Genomic DNA, 19336 nt, shown 5'->3' with positions numbered 1-19336 from the left:
TTTACATCTTTCTGTTTTCTTTTTTCCTTTAAATATATATATCCATATACATATTAAAGACTGTGACATCAGGTATGGCTCCAGATACGAAGGAGACTATCTTTAGCATCAGCAAGGCCTACATGCAGAATCCTAATGCCATCATCCTGTGTATTCAAGGTAATAAGAGTCTAGATGGTTATCCAACTGGCAGGATTTTTAAATTTTTTTAATTATGATTCTTATGTTACTCTGGAGACTCTCCTGATTATATTTTTTTTTTCCCATTTGTGATAATTTGTGTAGTGTACAAAACATCATGCTGTGGAATGTCTATTTATAACTTAAAGCACCTTTTGTATTTGTGGCAAAAAGCAACATTTTGATAAGAGTTTTGATAAGAGTTTTGAGATTTCTTCAAAAGTGTTTTTGGAGGCAACAGACAATAATAGAGCTTAATATTTTGAGCAAGCCGGTACTTGTTCAAAACTTATACACCACAAGAAACTAATTTTTTTATGATACTGGAAACAAAGCAAACTTTCACTGTGTGTACCCAAAATTTGAATATAAGTGTAATTTTACTGGTTTTAAGTTGTAATATGAAACTTATTTTGATGCCTGCTGTATCTTCAGTATTGCATGCCAGGTTATACAGTCCCTAAAACATAAATTTTTGGTTCTGTTTATTTTAGATGGATCAGTGGATGCAGAACGTAGTATTGTCACAGACTTAGTCAGCCAAATGGATCCCCAAGGAAAAAGGACGATTTTTGTGTTGACTAAAGTTGATCTTGCTGAGAAAAATGTGGCTAGCCCAAGCAGGGTGAGTTGAAATTATTTTTCTCATACTGTGATGGCTAAAATCACACTTGGAAAAATACTTGAGATGCTGTCAGAAATATTTGACCTCACCTACCTGTTCTAGATGGTTTTGGGTCCTTATTTCTGTATTCAGTATGATTTTCTTTTTTTTTGGGGGGGGGGGAAGAGATGTTTTGATCTCTTTCAGGCTTTGCTTTTAGTGATCAGCTACATGGCTGCAGTCACAGCTTGGCTACAGCTTGCTATAATACTGGTTCCTCTCATGCAGGTGCCCTGAGCAAGTTCCATTTCCTGAGAAGGCTTTAGGATATTCTGGGATAGACTTTTTCACTTTATTTTGTGTTTTGATATGTTATGCCTTATTTGTTTCGTTCCTTTTTTTTTCTTTTAAGTATCGGTAGAACTCATAGTCTCATGACAAACTGCTTACAGTAGTCTATGCATGGATACAACTAGGTCTGACTTTAAAACTGTGCTGAAGGGAAAAATGTCTCTGTGCAAAGTTAACTATGTATTTTTTTAATCCTTTCTTTTCATAGATCCAGCAAATAATTGAAGGCAAACTCTTCCCAATGAAAGCCTTGGGTTATTTTGCAGTTGTTACTGGAAAAGGTAAAGAGAGCTCTGACTCTGCTTATTTTGTCCTTTGACAGCACAGAAAACTGTCTAAATGGAACTGTTGCAGCACTCTTTTCTTTCTCCAGGAAACAGCAGTGAAAGCATTGACTCTATTAAAGAATATGAAGAGGAATTTTTTCAGAATTCAAAGCTGTTAAAGTATGTTGCTATTTATTCACTTTTCCTGTGTTGATAAATGCTAGCATCAGTTTTTCTTGTTGAACTTCAAAAAGGGATTGCAACGTGGAAACACTATTTGAGATTTAATCTGTTTAATTCAAGTACCTTGCTGAGCTGACCCAAGTTAGCCTGGTTTCCTAATGCTTGCTCTAAGTTGATGGAGAGACACAGGCATCCTCAAGCAGCAATTGATTCCACTGCAGTTCTGAGCCTCGCCAGTTTTCTGTGTCTCCTTATTGGCTCTAAAACTACTAAGGTCCCAGCCTTTGTCTAGGCACTTGATACAGCTGGGATGAGTGAATCCAGACCAAATATGAGTTGTAGTGCCTCTAAATATCAGTCATCTTGGTGTCACAACAATGTTGTATTCAGCTTGTGTGTTCTGCTGGAAGTTCATTGAGGAGAGATTTGATTTCACAGGCTTGTATTTCTCAGGGAAGTAAGCTGCATGGTCTTTGGGACTGCAGTACCCACACTGCAACCTCTAGAATAAAAAGTTTATGGTAGCTTTGGTTTGTTTTTTTTCCCTCGCTTTGGTGATTATCTGCATTGAGTATTTTGGAGGGAGAGACTGGAATTTGGGTTAGGTGTACATTGACATGTTACTCTCTGCTATAAAAAACAAAGCTTTATTCTTGTGAGGAGAAAACGGGGGCCAGAAAGCGTGGGTATGCATAGAAGAATTCCTTGTAGCTGCCTTTCTCTACAGGACATGTATGCTGAAGGCACACCAGGTAACAACAAAGAACTTAAGTCTTGCTGTGTCAGATTGTTTTTGGAAAATGGTGAGAGAGTCTGTGGAGCAGCAAGCAGATGCTTTTAAAGGTAAAAATCTTTACAAAACCCAAATGAAATAGCAACTTGCTGTTAAACAGTTCTTCCACATACTTACACTGTTTTGCCAGCATGCTTGGACAGTTGTGGTTTACATGTTTTATATGATCACCATTTCTCATTAATTGGTAAATGCCCCAGTTAATCTTTACAAAAACACATTAAAAAAAAAAAAAAAAAAACAAAAAACCCATGGTATGAAGGACCCACGTGCTCTAAAAGCCAAAGGAGTAGATAAGTATGAAGAAAAAAATCCAGGGTTTTTTGTGGGCAAAACCAGTTCTTCCACTGGATTCAGATGTTGTTTAAGATGGCTTCCTGTATAAAGATACCATCTGATCAGCCAGGGCAGGACTGACTTACACAGAGCTGGCAGTTGACTGGCTCTCTCTTTCCACTACGTTTTTATCAATGCATGAATCCTGCAATTTGCAGACAGAATATCTGAGCATAGACAGAAAAATACATTTGCTCATTTGCAGAGGCACTTAAAATTCTTGGTGGGGCTATCATAAGCAAGATTTGTGGCTAAACTTTTAAGATAGTCATGAAGTGCTTATAGACAAAAAAAATTAAGACCTTGTTTCTGATTTTTGCAGCCACACGTTTCAATCTTGAGACTGAATGGAAGAACAATTACCCCCGGTTGCGAGAGCTTGACAGGGTAAATAAAACTACTGCTTTAATTTGTGTGTTAGAAAATGTTAAAGATACAGATTAAAATTTATGCCGTTTAATCTCATTTGTAAAGGTTTTTTAAAGTTAACGAAGTACTGACACTTTAAAATATGAGGACAATGTAAATTATTCTAGGGGAAGAAAATACTGAGCTCTGTTTTGTGAACACTTAAAAAGTCCTTCACTCTTCTAGTACTCAGTTAACTGACCTAACTTGCCTACAGGAATAGGTCAGAGTTTCTTTGTGATCAGGACAGAACTGTCAAAGAAATGACATTCCCTGGTCTTTCAGACAGAGTAACAAAACAACTACAATCCCATTCTCTAATTCTTTTATGGAGATCCTGAATATTCAGATTCCATGCCTGACCAGAGGAATGCAAGAGATGTGTGGGAAGATATATGTTAAACCAGGGTAGTTTATGACAAGTACACACATTGTCCAGAACATGACCAGAAGATATCATTTTAGGCTTAAAGGCTGTAAGAAAAAGGGTTTGTTTACTTTTTGGATGGAAACATGATCAAACTATACTTAAAATCTTTTTATTTCATATTTTTCCTTTTGCATAGAATGAACTGTTTGAAAAAGCAAAGAATGAGATTCTTGATGAAGTCATAAGTTTGACTCAGGTCACACCAAAGCATTGGTATGGTAATTTTTTTCTTTCTTCCTTTTTTTAATTAACTAGCAGAAGTTTAAAATACAGAGCTTTAGTAAACAAAATTCTCAAATATAAACAATGAACTGTTTTTCTTATGACAACGTATTATTATGTCCTTTGTCCCTGTAGAAGTAGTCTATGTTTGTTTATTATTCTGGATCAGCAAATACTTGTATAATCCCTTCACAAAAATTTTAGGATGTCAGTTTGTGTTTTGTTCTGGTTTTATACAGTATAACGAACAATAGATATTCCTCAAACAGTCATAATAAAGATGTATTCAGATGTTCATTTGAAGTAAGATTGGTAATTCCTCTTAATTTGACATTTTGGGATTATAATTGTGCGTATCAAAATAATATATATGACCTTGGAAAAAAGTTGGTTTGTGTCTCTCTGAATCAGAGATTTGGAAGTTAATGATTATGTAATTCCTGGTTGTAGAAAGCACTGATCTGTTTGAGAATTTCATCCTGTATGTGGATCTCCTTGGTAGCCTCAATGAAGTAGCACCATGCTATGCTGCCCTACTTCTTTGTGAGGCAGGCACAGATGTGAGAGTGAGTGAACTTCACCTAAGTCTTTTATATGTAGTATCACTTCCTAGTAAAGGCACTGTAGATGCAGGCTGAGAGGAGAATAGCCAATGCAAAGGATTACTTTGACAGACTGTACCACAACTGAGAACCACAAGAAAAAAGATTGCTTTAATGCCTTTGCCTTCAGCAACCTGAATTGAACTGTTACTTGGTCATAGATTGAAAACCAAGGTAAAATGTCACTCTTAATGATATTACAGTAATTCTGGGCATGTGGCTGTGTTCAGAGAAAGTGTTGTAGGTAGTGTATTAGTCTGAAGTTTTATGTTCTAGTCCACATGTAATACAGGTTTGCCATTTTGGTGTTTGCTGCTGTTCACTGTGCAATAGATGCTCAAGTACCCTGACCCGTGCTAGTTCGATTCATTTTATGTTGTGGATCAGGTGGCTGCATAACATGAATGTTTCTGTGCATTTCTTTTGAAAGTTAAAAGGTAGTGGTGATTCTAGTTTTATAATAGAATGAGCTATAAAGTAGAACTAGAAACCTAAGTAATGAAAAAGATGCTTCTCTTAGCCATTATATGCAGCCTAAAAACATCACTGCATTTTGTGAATGCAAATGTTTCTATCCTGTTAAAATTCCCATTCCTTCCAATTGTTTGACTGGATTAGGCAAAGCAAAAAATATTTTTATTGCCATGTCAGTAAAGAAGGAACGAGACTGCATTTGTTCTTAATCGAAGGGCTGCCCTTTCCTGCAATGCATTTGTAACTGGTAAAATCCATAACAGATGGTTTCCAGTGCACCCTGTAAGTAAAATTAATTTGCCATGTCCCCAGTTCTTTTAAGTGTGATCAAGAATGATCAATAACTGATCTTTGTTTGAACACTTTATGAAAATCCATCCTATTTTGAACAAAGCATTTTAAGGAAAACATTTTTTATTAGTGGCAATATTAATTCTTATTTATAGTGAATTCTTTCAAGATTTAAATGCTCGACTTCCTTTTAATTTTGTATAAGTGCTTCTACCATAAATATGCTAAAGATCTGTTACAACAGTAAAAAACTAGTGGCTTTGGTCCCCATTTATACTGGTATGTGAGAAGGACAGCTTCAAAATTTTTAAATCTCAAGGGCACTTTAAACACAAAAGAGAAATTTTCAGTTATGCTGTTGTGGAAATGGGGGAGGAGTGATATTTATGAGAAGTTCTTCGGTCTTTGTCCACAGATGGCCCAGTTAGAGTAGGGGCATTATCAGGGATGAGGCTTGTGTCCTGATCTTCAGCCTGTTTGGAAGAAAAGGGCTTGGGTGAATCTGATAGACTTGTACCACCAAAACAAGGTAGATTTTATTCTTTGGCTCTTAGCTCTCACCATTCTATCAAATCTGGCATTCATATGACATATTGGTAAGCTGATTTAGCATGCTGAGATAGCATAAAATTAACCTTCAAGAAATCCACAATCTGTACTGGAGGCTCTGGAGGGAGCAGAAGGGAGTGTGACTGCCTCTGTGGGTACTGACCACATGTTATACTGGCTCAGCTGAGTTGTGTCACTGCAGCTGCAAAGTTTCCTGAGTAAGTTTATTGTCATTTAAAAGGATTATATTTATGTTGTTTCCATTGTTATTTCTTGAAACGCATCATAAATAGGAAAGTGGTGCTTAGTTCTATGGTGATGTGAGGCACATCTGTAAATGAATGTCAATATATGTTTTGGTTAAAGGTTGGACTTCTCAACTTGCTTCATTGTTTATCCAGTCTGGGAACAATTGATGAAAATCCCAGATGGAAAGCTACAACATGTTCCAACAAACAAATCAGAATACTATAGAAACAAAACCCACATGGTTTTTGGGGCGTATGGACTTTTTAGTGAAATCATTTTAATGCTTTACAGCCTGCCCCCTTGTCATTCCCTCATGTGCTATGCATATGCACACATAGCTCTGTCCGGTTATGCTGGTATAATTGAAGGCTGCAAGGAACTGTTGTGTAGTGCTGTGGCAGCTGTAAGAGTCGTAGAGACCAACTTCTGAAGCTGAAGCAGCTTCTTTGCTGAAAACATTGTGTATTTATATCCTTAGTTCCAAGCAGATTTGGTTGAAGTTGTGTTTTGATTACTTTAAAGAGGATTTCCTGTGTTCTGTAGTCTTGTTTTCTCAGTGTTTCTAACAAATTGAATGCATACGTGTTTCATTTTTGTATTGGAAATTTGTATTGTTTTCACTTTTGTATTGGAAGCCATCATATGCATTACAACTTCCATTTTAGGGAGGAGATTCTTCAGAAAACTTTATGGGAAAGGGTATCTACTCATGTGATTGAGAATATATACCTTCCAGCAGCACAGACTATGAACTCAGGGACATTTAACACCACTGTGGACATCAAACTGAAGCAGTGGACTGACAAGCAACTGCCCAATAAAGCAGTAGAGGTGAGAATTTAGTTATTTAAAAAAAAAAAAAAAGTAAAATTGTGCAAAGCCTGTCGAAATGAAAGCATAGCTCCAGAGAAGTAAGGTGATGATTTGAAGGGCTGCCTGCAGTTGTTCTAAACAGCTTGCATGTCAGAAAAGGCTAGCAAGGTCTTGATGTTGAGAAGCATATACAGCAGGAGCATTGTATTTTGCTCTCCTGGTGAATTTTCCTTAAAGGCCAAAAACCCCCTGCCTTTTAAAAGGTTAAACAAACCCTTCAAGCTAGGTATGTTCATATTTAATAGACTTATGCAAGTTTTACAGAATTCCACTTGCTACAACATAGTGAGGCAAAGTTTAGTGTTGACTTTTAGTAATAGCTAAGGCAGCAAAGGAAAAGTCAAGGCTTGTACATTGCTTTCAGAAAGAATGCAAATTTTCCTACTTGCAAGAATTGTCATAAACGTTCCTTTACCAGCTGCTGCATGGTATAATGGTCCATTTCAGTAGGCATTGTTTGCTGGCTTTCCAGGTGGCATGGGAGACTTTGCAAGAAGAATTTTCACGTTTCATGACAGAACAAAAAGGAAAGGAACATGATGATATCTTTGATAAACTGAAGCAAGCAGTCAAAGAAGAAAGTATTAAACGACATAAATGGAATGAGAGAGCAGAGGATAGCCTGGTATAATGTAGTGGGGTTTTTTGAATTGTTGACTAAGTGCTGTTGAAATCTTTTTACTAAGGTTGCATATGCAGTCTTTTTGCATTTTTAATGTAATCATAAAATGATAAAACTTCTCCTTTTCTATATAATATATTTATTTCAGTGATTCTCAATTAATTTTATTATTAACTTTTGTTAATTATTACCCTGAATAATGTCTAATAAAGTTGTTTGGGCTGGTTCAGGAAAAAGTCCTCCCTAATCCACTGGCTGCCCAAGGACAATCTTGTGAGAATTGTTTAGCATCAGCTCATTTGTTCTGTTAAGTATAGTCACATAAAATAACAGCATTTCATTACCATCTTTATAGATCCTCTAGTGTGGAGGGATTTCATATTGTCTGCTGTATTTTTTACATTATGGTAGGCTGTAGAAGAGCGTGAAATTAAAGGCACAATAAAATATTTTTGGTAGTGCTTTGAAAAGGTTCTTCTCGAATAAATCCTGTGCGCCCAATACATGCTGGTTTTATAAACATGAAAAAATTGAAGAGAATGTCAGAAATCTTTTTTTACTAAATCCTAATTAAATTATTTATTGTATGCTAAAATGATGTTCTCTATTGCAGCGAGTAATCCAGCACAATGCCTTAGAAGATCGGTCAATATCTGATAAACAGCAGTGGGATGCTGCTATTCATTTTATGGAAGAAACGCTCCAAAGTCGTCTCAAAGACAGTGAGTTGTGTGATGTATTCCACTCTTGTGTGCTTTTTAATCTGGGCCAGTTGGTGGATCTGGTTCACTTCACTGTAGTGCAAACTTTTATATCAACACAGCTGAGATAGTGGTGACAGTTTAAAATTGTATCAATACTGATAGAAATGTTTAGCAAAATATGGCCTTAAAAGATGGTGTTCTTGCAATGAGGCAACTGAAAGATAAGTAATAGAGATCTGTAGAGTCAAAAAATAGTACAAGCACACATGTAGAAGAATATAATAAATTTAGGGATAGTATTTGGTCCATTTATGGTTATCAAAACATAATTAATTTTCATGCAAGTTGCTGATTTGGAACCTGGAGGGCTGTCTCAGTGGAGGGATATTAATGGTTTTTATATATTTCCTTGAAGTATCTAGCAGTTGGCAGTCATTTTTAAGTTTTACTAAAAGACATCAAAGTTGTTTTAAGTAAAAGACATCTGACTTGACTTGGTATGCCGTATCTTATGTTCTTAGACATAAAATGTCCATTCTTGATGTTATACCTAACTTTAGAACTATAAATATGGCTGATTACATGTATTTTTAAGTGAGACTTAATTTCATATTTTTCAGCTGAGTCTGTTATTGAAGATATGGTGGGTCCAGACTGGAAGAAAAGATGGTTATACTGGATAGGCCGCACCAAAGAACAGGTAAAAGGGAAAACAAATATAAAGGATTTGTAGCTCACTACTTTTATAAAACTTTGGTTATTACTCCATAAATTTTCAAAAATACCAACCCTCTTCACACTATTGCAAAAAAACCCCCACCTGCTTTTAAATACTTTACAATTACTTTTACTATTCATTGTTTTAAATACTACACCACAGATAATTCCATATGCTTTTCTCATATCACAGATACATAGTGGTTTGTAAACTGGTTTCCATCCTTCAGCTGAATTAAATCTTTACTATTATGCCATTGACCTGAATATTAAAGGTCTCCTGAATTGATGAAAAGAGAGTGGAAACTGGGCTATTCTATTCTAGAGTTTCCAAGTGTGCCTTTTAAGCAGAAGTTGTATGCAGTTTCCTGTCATGCTCCATTTGGATTTAGTTACTATGTGATAGCATTATCACTAGCATTCCAGTCACAGTTTTATCTTCTAATTGACTGTTTTCATCATAACCTCTCTGCCCATTTGCTCATAGCTTTTGGAAATTTCTTTTGAATTCAAATAGCACCTTTTGTTCAATGCCCAGACATGATGGGCTTTTTGTTACTTTTTCTAGATATTTGTCAAACTGAATCATACTTGAAAGATGTAAGTAGAGTTTAAAAGAATACAGTAGAAAGTAATTGTTTCAGAGGACGGAGTTTTACAGTCAACTGTATGTAGCCAGGTATGGGAGAAAGGCAGTGACTTCAACCTATCTTACTTGAATTTAATGAACAGCAACTTAAAGGTATGAATCCATGGAGAGCTCTTGCTAGCTGTTAGGCATAAAATTACAGTTTTCATCAGTCCCACAGGTGATATGTGAATGTGAACCCCACTAGTGGATGTTCATGGAGGGGAAAGGAGGCTAACACATATGACTTATTTTTTTTTTTTTACCACTACCTCTTCTGCATTTCTGTGCATAATGAAAAGAAAAATTGACGGTGAATTATCCATTTAAAGATACTATATTTGAGATGTCTTTGCACAAATATCCTTCTGAGTCACTTAAATGTAATAGTTAAGTGTCAAGTATTTTCTTTTCTCGTTTATTAAGCAGTTAGACTTTTTACTGAGGACGGGCAGATGATCTCAAGAGTCTGTAATAATTCTGACTAATTATTCTTATCCTAGAATATTCGTAATGAAACAAAAAATGAACTTGAGAAATTAATCAAATGCAATGAAGAACATGCAGCTTATCTGGCAAATGATGAAGTGACGACTGTCAGAAAGAATCTTGAAGCAAGAGGAATAACAGTGGACCCATGTCTGGTAAGATGCAGGATTGTAACAAAACATATGGAAACCCCCTGTGAACATTTGAATGTTCTTTCTAGATAGCATACAAAAGACTAATCTAAATACTGAATTTGTAATCCAGATGTTTCCAAGTGAATTACTAAATGACTGCTTGCACGCAATTCACACACTTCTGTTGGCTGTCAGACAAATGCAGTACAACACTTTAGAATCTGTCAGTTTAACTGAAATCAGAATCTGCTAAGCAGATTTTCTCGCCTGCATTATGACAAGGCTGTTGAAAATTATTATTCAGACATTATATAGTAGAATCAAGGCCTTTGTGAGCAAGATATGATAAAAACATACTGTGCATTCCAGTGTTTTCAGTGTGGTTGTATGTACAGTTCAAAGTTCATAGGTACATTGAAGCAACATTCATACATGTACTTATTGAAATACCTGCTGGCCCTTTCCTCTACAGTACTTACCATACCTTTTTGTAAAGGTCAGAGTAGTGATTCACATCCTCTACATGAGAGACTGGGTACAAATTGAGTTTCTTTTCCAGCGAAGCAACTGGTTTTCTTAATTGTATTGTAGGGGTTTTTTTGAAGAGCCATATCTATATATATATATATTTACTTTTGAAGAACTGGGACATAAATAAGCCTAATCAAGAAAATTTGCAAATGTTTGTTTACATAAGACCTATTAAATACTCCTCTATGCTTTAATCTGGTTTAACTGATAAATTAATGGGTACCACTCAAAAATGTATTCTTAGTGTTAATGTGAAGATTGTATCATGCCAAAAGCTGAACAGTTTGTCCTGTTTTGTAGTATATTATTTAAATGCATTTTGGCTGCAGACAATATTTTTAAGCATTCAGTTATGTTAGAAGCACGGAAGAGTAGATTTTTTTTTTTTTTTTTAATTTACAATCATTTGTAATGTTTGCCAAATGTAACTAACAGAGTCATACCCCGGTTGCAGACAAATTGATGAGAAATATTTAAACATACATTATGTGACAGTGGAATTCAGACTTACATTTTTAAATTAAATGCAAACATTAAACTATGCACGATAGTGAGTGTATTTATTTAGTCAAATTTAAGTACTGTTTTCCTAGATTAAAGACACATGGCACCAAATTTATAGAAGATACTTCCTGAAGACTGCTTTGAACCACTGCAATCTATGTCGAAGAGGCTTCTATTACTATCAGAGGCATTTTGTGGACTCGGAGGTAAACTGGAGAACAAATATACACTGGTGTTTTGCCTTCATGTTTCCGTCTCAGTTGGAAAAAAAACCTCTATGAATACCTTAAATAAGCCTAACCTTTCTTTAATATCCTCTACCTTGAGATAGCCAGTGATCTTAGATATGTTTTACATGAGGCTTGTAAGTGATAGATTGCAATCCTAGTGGTAATTATGTAAAATGGCCACTAGGTATCAGCCGTGACCTAAATAGCTGTTACTTATCAAAACGTGTATTGAAAATACACTGTTAAAAGCAGTATTGTACATCTGTTGATATCTTTTTGGTATCCCTTTCTCCCACTCTCTCATTGATATTTATTTACCTCACTCATATGTAAAATTCAGGGAACATTAAGTAAGGGGTTTTTATGGGATCAGTATGACAAAAAGTGTTTGTAGAGTTAATGCTTGGAACCACATGTGATCAGTAGGAAAAAAAACCAATCAAACAAAAAACATTGTGGAGCTTGCAAACAGATATTTTAAATGACTTTCCAGTTTTGTAAACCCATACTTGTACAACAAATGATAGTATGCATGAAGTCTCACAGAAAAGAATACACAGTTTTCTTACCATTGTATTTTAAATCCAAAAGAAATTACTGGAAAGGTAGAGCTTCTCACTTCCTATTGAATTTTGATTTTCTTTTTAATGGGAAACAATGATCCCCATGGAGCCAGAAATCTTTACCACTGTAGAAAAATACCTTTGCCTGTAAGAGATAAAGAGAGAATGAGATCATAGAGAGCTGCCTCTCTGTGACACTTAGCCTCCTATTCCTGTTACTGTTGTTTTAAAGTCTCCTAATGTGAAATTAGTGCTCCCTCCTGCCATCCTTGCAGGTGTAGAAACTGTCTTTTTATGTTGTTAACAAATAAAGCCCTTGGCCCAACACTGTCTTCAGAAGCATTTGTCAGACAGGGAGTCACAGCATCCAGTTCAGCTGCTGTCTTTCATTGTGTTTGCTGTAAACAAGTGTGGTGTTTCAGTGAGCATTAGGTTATACTCACCGGCCTGCAAACTGTTTTTCCTGATACCTCTTGATATTGCTCTTTGTGTTGAAAATAGTAGATGTAAAGGTGATGCAGTGTATTAGATATGGCTGACACAGTTCTTGAAGTATTTTTGTTGTGTTTCCTTGTTACAGCAGTTAGTCTGTGGGATTTTTGTGCAAGATCAAGATATGTATGCATGAGTTTACAGTTGCTACTAGAAGTGTCAAAAGATTCTTGTAAGTGGAGGATGTTCACTGGACATCTGAGGTCTGACACTACAGCTTCTCTCATTTCAGCTTGAATGTAATGATATTGTCCTCTTCTGGCGAATACAGCGAATGCTGGCAATTACAGCAAATACGCTGAGGCAGCAGCTTACTAACACTGAAGGTAAGGCTCACAGTGAATTGAGGTGTTTGAAACAAAATTGTTTAGAAGTTTTCTAGTGTTCCTCTAGCTTATGTGTTTATGTGTTCTTTTCATGTTTAGCATGGCTAGCTGACTTGTATCCTGGTTAAGTAATTAAAAGATGTAAATAGAATTTCACCTTCTATATACATTAAATGACTTAGTGTAAACAGAATGTCAAATAATTAAGACACTCTCCAATTGAAAATATTTTCAGCTTACATGATGCCAATTGTCTGTATCTTTTTTCAAACGGAAACAATTCCAATAAATAGTGACTATATTATTTTTTTCTTAGGTCAGTCTGGATATAAATTTTAATTTTAAAATGCTTGATATAAAAAGTCTGTTCTAATGGATTTTTGTAAAGCTGTACAAAATGTGCCATGTAATATCTAGACAAGCTTATACAACAGCAGCTTCCTTCTAAATCATCATTTATGTATTAATCAGCTAGTGCCATGGTACAACTACTAATAATGACTATTGAGCTGTAAAATAGTTTTGAACCTGTTTCTTGAAGGTGCAAGTAAAAGGTTTGAACCTTGTCATGTGATGCAAGTTTACCCTCCATGGAGAAGAAATTGCCCCTAAATGTCGAGAGCTAGGTCCTGTCTCTTCAAACCACCTACCTCATTGACAACTGCTAGGCTGAAAATTAGGAAGTTTCACCCTTTAAGTATGAAGGGCAAGGATATGAGTCTTAAGATAGACATGATACTGCTTTAAAGAAAGAGCTTTTGATTCCTCTTAGCTTTATATGTACAGCAACACCCCTCTGTGTATCATCAATCCTTCAATACCACACTCTGCTGTCATCATTAACTTCTTGTTCCATCTCTCATCTTTAATTGACTTGGCCTTGATTCATCTGATGAGGATGATGTCGATAGCAAAAGTGTAATTGTTAAGCATCCTTGCTTCCTCCCTATTTATCAAACATACATAACTTATACATGTTTCTTTTCTGAGTTAAGTAAAGGTGGCCCATCCACTTATGTCCAACTCAGTAACTGATTGTCCAACCAGAGTAAGTGACATATCATGATTTTGAGTCCTCTATCCCTACATATTATCAATGGTTTCTTTTCAGTGCTCCTACTCTTTTTCCCAGGAGTCTAACTCCCTCTAGTGACTTGTGAGACTGGTGAGTTCAACCCTACTGATAAGGGATAGAGAAGAAGAATTTATCAGAATAACTCATTGCAGAGTACTACAGATACAACAGTTAAGAACTTACAACTGTTCATGATCAACTAACAAAGATACATACAATATCTATCAATGTAAATAGCGCCCAGTTTGATAGATGTCATGCAACCTTGTCCTGTTAGGAGCTGGAGAGTCCCAATTCTGCAAACACTCTGTAGTTGCACAGATACCATTTGCCACATGCACCCAAAGGAAATCCCATACATTTGATGACAGTAGCATCAGTCAATTCTTGTACTTGATCTTTGAGGTGTTGATACTTCTTTCTCTGCTGCTGCTTCCACCAATGATGTTGGTTTACTTTCATACCTAACTGTGACATCCACCACCAGGGCTTTTTCCTCTTTAACAAATACCAGGTCGGGTTTATGTCATTCATTTTGTTCGTCTTTTAGCAACAGCTCTTGAAATACTACCCATTCTTTCTTTTTGGCCTCTTCCACCAGCAGTTCACATAGTTGGTTATGTCTCTTGATTCTAGCATCTTGTACTGCAGGGCAGTATCCAGTGATGTGTGAACAGGTCTCATTCTCCACTTGACAGGCTCAACATGACTTTATTTGGGTCCTCTGTCTACCTCTAGCCAGGATTTCTCTTGTGGGGTAAACATTAGCTCTTAGTCATAATGCAGTGATGAGCTTCCATTGGGGAATACCTCTATAATGTTCAGTCCAGCTGTTACTGATTTTTATCCTTCTCACAGCTGAAAATTCCATGGCCTTGGGACAGCAATAGTTGCATATAAATGATTTATAATAATTACAATAAAAGATTTGTTGATCTTTGATGTCAGAGAAGAAACTGCTGAATTTAATAGCAAAGCAGTCTACAGATATTGTTATCTCCTCCTAAAAAAGTCATCCAATAATAATTCAGAAAGAAGATATCCTTTGAAATTTAAATGTCTTTCTCAAAGAATTTACTGTCTTAATGGCCCAAACAGGGGCTTACTGTTTTGCCAATTATCAGGCCTAGCATAAAGGACACAGCCAGCATAAAGATGAACCAATAACCAGATTGTATTTGATACAAAAGGGTCAGTACATGAGTGAGTGCTGGGGGTACAAACAAGTCAGTCAGGTTATACATAATTGACATCAATCCCACTGACCCCAACAACACTGCACGACCAACAAGGGGGGGAATAAATGGTGAAATGCAGTCCCCCATAGAGGGGATGGGAGACAGCCGAGTCATCAAGCCAAACACATAAGACCAAGAAATCCACACACTGAATCTCTACACAGCCCACATTTACAAAAGCCAGACCTGACTGGAGCCCAGTCCCAGGGAGGCGGGAGGTCCTTCCCCAACAGGGAACTCTGCACAGGGCATCCCCCTCACAGACAGACACTGCCCCTGCCTGCAAGTGGTCCCAGCTTTTATCCCTCAGTGGACACCTGACCTTGGGTTACTGAATGCAGACACCTGGGGTCATTTACCCAATGGCTCTGTCTGCCAGGCCGGCCCCACCCTGGAGGGAAGCCTAAAGGCAAACTCACCCCCCCTTTGGGAAGGGCTGTGGGAATCACCCATATGTCAACCTTAATTTGGGGCTTGGGGTTGAAACCCCAGCATTTCACTTATGTTTTCAGAAGTTTGCCCTTTTTCTAACCAGGTCAGTGTGGTAACATATGCTATGTCTCCCACAGACCTTTCGAAAATTTTGTCCATAGGTCATTACAGGTGTAAAAGTGTTAATACTCACTTTTTTTGGGTTGATTTTTGTTTTGTTTTTATTTTACAGTAAGGCGCTTGGAGAAGAATGTAAAAGAAGTGCTTGAAGATTTTGCTGAGGACAATGAAAAAAAGGTGAAGCTCCTAACTGGCAAGAGGGTCCAGCTCGCAGAGGATCTCAGTAAGTACCTGCTCCTGTAGTATTATGAAACTAGCTTGGAATGAAACACAATTCTGATCACTGCTCTTGAGAACATTCAATGGGTTGTTCATGTGCTAGCATGTAATTAATGGCACAAATGGAATTTTTCTTAAATATTGTCAGATCTTCCTTATTCAAAGGAGGACATGGGTAGTATAGTGTGATAAAACAACATAATTTACAGTGGATATAAATTCACTGATATATATTGCATCAGTATATTGAAAAAATGCAGTTAAAACAGAGTAATATTGTAAAGGGAAGTTGTTTTTCTAGTACAACATGGGTAATCCACACCTCAGAGACCAATCTCTGGGTGGTTGGGTCTTGACTGTGTAAGGAGGGTTTGATCCTGTCTGTTTTTTAATTACTGAGTGAAATACACAGCCTTCCCACAGGTAGTACAGACTTCTAATACAGATTAGCTGGAAATGCCCGTGACATACTGGGCAGCTCATTTTAGGTCATGTATACAAAAACAAAACCTGTCAGACATGAAGATCTGATATATTGTGCTTATTAAGATGAGATGACCATTATATGAAGAGATTTAACAAGGAGAAATATCTAACAGATTTAGCCTTCCAGAAGGATTACAGTAGTTCAAGGTGTTGAGTCACTCAAAGCGTTAAGGGTTTTGTGGTTAATTGTGTAGGATTTTAAACAGAGAGAGTTTTTAAGGGGACAGTCCAAGCTGAGGTAGTAACTCGTGTTGTCTACCTGCAGATTCAATATGGTTTAGACTGACATAGCTGATGAGGCTTGCTCTTGCACATATATGTTGGGTTTTTGGCAATATTCTACTATTGTTCTGTGAGACTTCCACATAAACCCCAGCTGCACACCTGAACTGGTAGGGGAAGAAAATAATGCTGTGCAGAAGGGAAAAGAAAAAAAGTTGTGATAAATAAAGTTCAGGTAGATATATAAATATCTGTATGTAGACATCACTGTGGCCTTTCTTAGACCTTTATTTTGTGTTTGTAGAAACTAATTTTCTCTTAAAATATGACTTTTTATATATTTAATTCAGAATAAATTAATGCTGTGCTCAGTGATTCTTTTATTTAGATATGTTCTGATAACCAGGGCTCAGTGGAACAGAGAAGTCTTCAATTGCTGTTGGTTTCCTAAGTATGAATTACGTTTTCCATTTTTTACATCCACAATGTCTTATAAAGCAGATGTTTTGCTTGCAGTAAACTTAGAATCTGAGGATTTATTTTTGATAGTGCTGATCTGGTTACATTGGAAGTGTTACCTTATTATTGGAAGTTTTGTTATTAAAATCCCAATCAGTTGTGGTATTGTACTTTAGAAAGTGTTGCTATAATAATTTGGAATTGTGAGTAGGGGTTTTGGTGAGTCTAGGGCAAATTGGTTTTCTTAAAAGGTCTCTGAAACAGCTGGTGTGACTATATAATTTATATAATAGGTTTGTAATTATCTCCAAACATACTGTGTTGCTTTTGAAACCCTGTATCAACCTTCATATAGCCATTCTTTTTAGAGTAGGTGGAATCTGGTTTTACAAAATAAGGCTTTTTTTTCTGTATGTATGTATGTTGAGGTAAAACTAGGGGTAGCCTGTATGAGTGGGATACAGATACTTAATGAGGAAGTTACCTCCTTTTATTAGTAAGCTGTGTTGCTTGCTTTCTTGATTTGATGCTGGATGATTTGGGGTTTTTTTCCCTAAGCAAATACTACGGGTATAGAGTGAAACTTGGTGATTTTGATTTATCCGTAAATATTCCATGTTTCAAAACAAAGTAGAGGAGCACTACCAAATACCTAATGTTTAAGTTAATCTGTCTTTATTTTGCCCTGAAATTGACTTGGAATTTTTGCATTTTCTATTTTGCTTCTCACCAGCATCAGGAATAACCTCACATCTCAAAGCATTAACAGCTGGGGTTGTCATTTTGTGAACTAAGATTAGACCTGTAAGAGCAACCCGTCTGTGTTTATAGTTGTAGGTATCTGGGTATTTTTAGCATATATGCTTCAAGTTTGTAGTATGCATTCATAAATTACTGTGTAGCAAAAACACTGTCACTGTGCTGTATTTCTTTACTTTTAGAAGGTTACAGATCCCACATGCATTATCCTAAGGAAGTAATTGTCATCATACAGTGTTTTATACTGAAAAACATATTTTCCTTTATTGTACCTGTAGGAAGATTTTAAAACTACCACTGCGTAGCTTTGTAGTCAAATCAGCAAAGTTCTCTCTACTTTCTTCACGCTAGATGGTTCTCTAATTTTTTATTGGCAAGTGACAGTAAAAAATTATTTATTTGTCTTTTCTTTAGTGAATACAGTACTTTTATGTGGTGCAGGGGGTTTTTATGCTCCTGAGACAGACTTCGATAGCACAGAGCACTGATCTATCAGATGGCTATACAAGTAATTTCCTCCTTAGAGCATTTAGTGATGATCAGGACTCTGCTTAAGGAAGAAAAATCCTGACTCTCACAACTACACATTCATAAAGTATTTTTATTTTAATTAGGTATGGAAGGGACCTCCTGAATCATGAAGTCCAGTCTCTCTCTGTTCCAGGCAGCTGTGTTTATGTAACCCAGCTCATGCACATATCTTGAGCTCCATCTTTAAATCAGATAACTTTTGGGGGCTCAGTATTCATACTGAAAATATGTTCCAGGATGCCATTCCTATGATGGTTACAAACGGTCTTTTAATTTCCAGTCTAATTTTGTAAATATGAGGCTGGGATTGGAAACTGTGCTTGGAAATCTAAATTATTTATATACCTGAGGTTGGGACACTTCCTCTTGATACTAATGATACAGCAACACTGTCTCACTTCTGTTACATCAGTCTTTTAATGCTGAAACACTGGAAGTGTTTTGTTGTTTCTTCAAGATACTGGTTAATGTCAAACTGTTTCTAACAGGGGTGACCCAGTTTCATAATGAGAGCTCATGTAAGACTCAACTTATTTGAGCAGGTTTTGTTGTCTGTGTTCTACAGCCTTGAATGGTATTTTAACTCTAGATATGAATGTTCCTTGATGACCTTTAGGCCCTGAGTCTTGCTGCTTCTTGGTGTTTACTTCTCAGATTTTATTCTAGATATTTTAAAGAGCACAAACAGATCTTTTGAATAGTTTCTAACAAGTTACATCTTTTATAATGTACTGAAGGTTACTTTTTTATAAAGGCTTTAAATGTAGTGTAAAAGTACTCCTTATCCTAAGTATCACTTACTTATACCAGTGAGCAATTACTAAGTTTGTGGAAATAAAGAAGCCCTAGGACTAGAGACCATCTGGAAGAAAGGATTGTAAGTACAAAAAGAGGCAGAGCCGAAGATGAACAGCTGAATTGGTAACAGACTTCAAAAATGTCCTAAAATGCAATAAATCTATAAGAATACCTGTATTGAAAGAGGCAATAAGCAGGCACAAGTACTCAGGGAACAGCATAAGAACAGGTTAAGCATACAGTCGT

General features: G+C 36.4%; 1 protein-coding gene across 5 annotated transcripts in view; it reads left to right on the top strand.

The window, feature by feature from the left end:
- The window catches only part of OPA1 (OPA1 mitochondrial dynamin like GTPase), a 58681-nt gene that overhangs the window by 22587 nt on the left and 16758 nt on the right, over window positions 1-19336 (top strand). For all 5 annotated transcript variants that reach the window (XM_074911837.1, XM_074911835.1, XM_074911836.1 and 2 more), the window contains 15 exons: window positions 60-159; window positions 675-805; window positions 1344-1416; window positions 1509-1581; window positions 2312-2427; window positions 3036-3100; window positions 3688-3764; window positions 6604-6769; window positions 7284-7436; window positions 8047-8155; window positions 8758-8837; window positions 9986-10126; window positions 11230-11346; window positions 12658-12751; window positions 15729-15839. In XM_074911837.1, the coding sequence (XP_074767938.1) occupies window positions 60-159; window positions 675-805; window positions 1344-1416; window positions 1509-1581; window positions 2312-2427; window positions 3036-3100; window positions 3688-3764; window positions 6604-6769; window positions 7284-7436; window positions 8047-8155; window positions 8758-8837; window positions 9986-10126; window positions 11230-11346; window positions 12658-12751; window positions 15729-15839 (1606 nt within the window). The remainder of the gene's footprint in view (window positions 1-59; window positions 160-674; window positions 806-1343; window positions 1417-1508; window positions 1582-2311; window positions 2428-3035; window positions 3101-3687; window positions 3765-6603; window positions 6770-7283; window positions 7437-8046; window positions 8156-8757; window positions 8838-9985; window positions 10127-11229; window positions 11347-12657; window positions 12752-15728; window positions 15840-19336) is intronic.

The sequence above is a fragment of the Athene noctua genome, chromosome 8, assembly GCF_965140245.1.
Source record: "Athene noctua chromosome 8, bAthNoc1.hap1.1, whole genome shotgun sequence".
NCBI classification, from domain to species: Eukaryota; Metazoa; Chordata; class Aves; order Strigiformes; family Strigidae; genus Athene; species Athene noctua.
The sequence above is the reverse complement of the archived record's forward strand: the minus strand, read 5'-3'. Positions and strand labels throughout refer to the sequence as shown.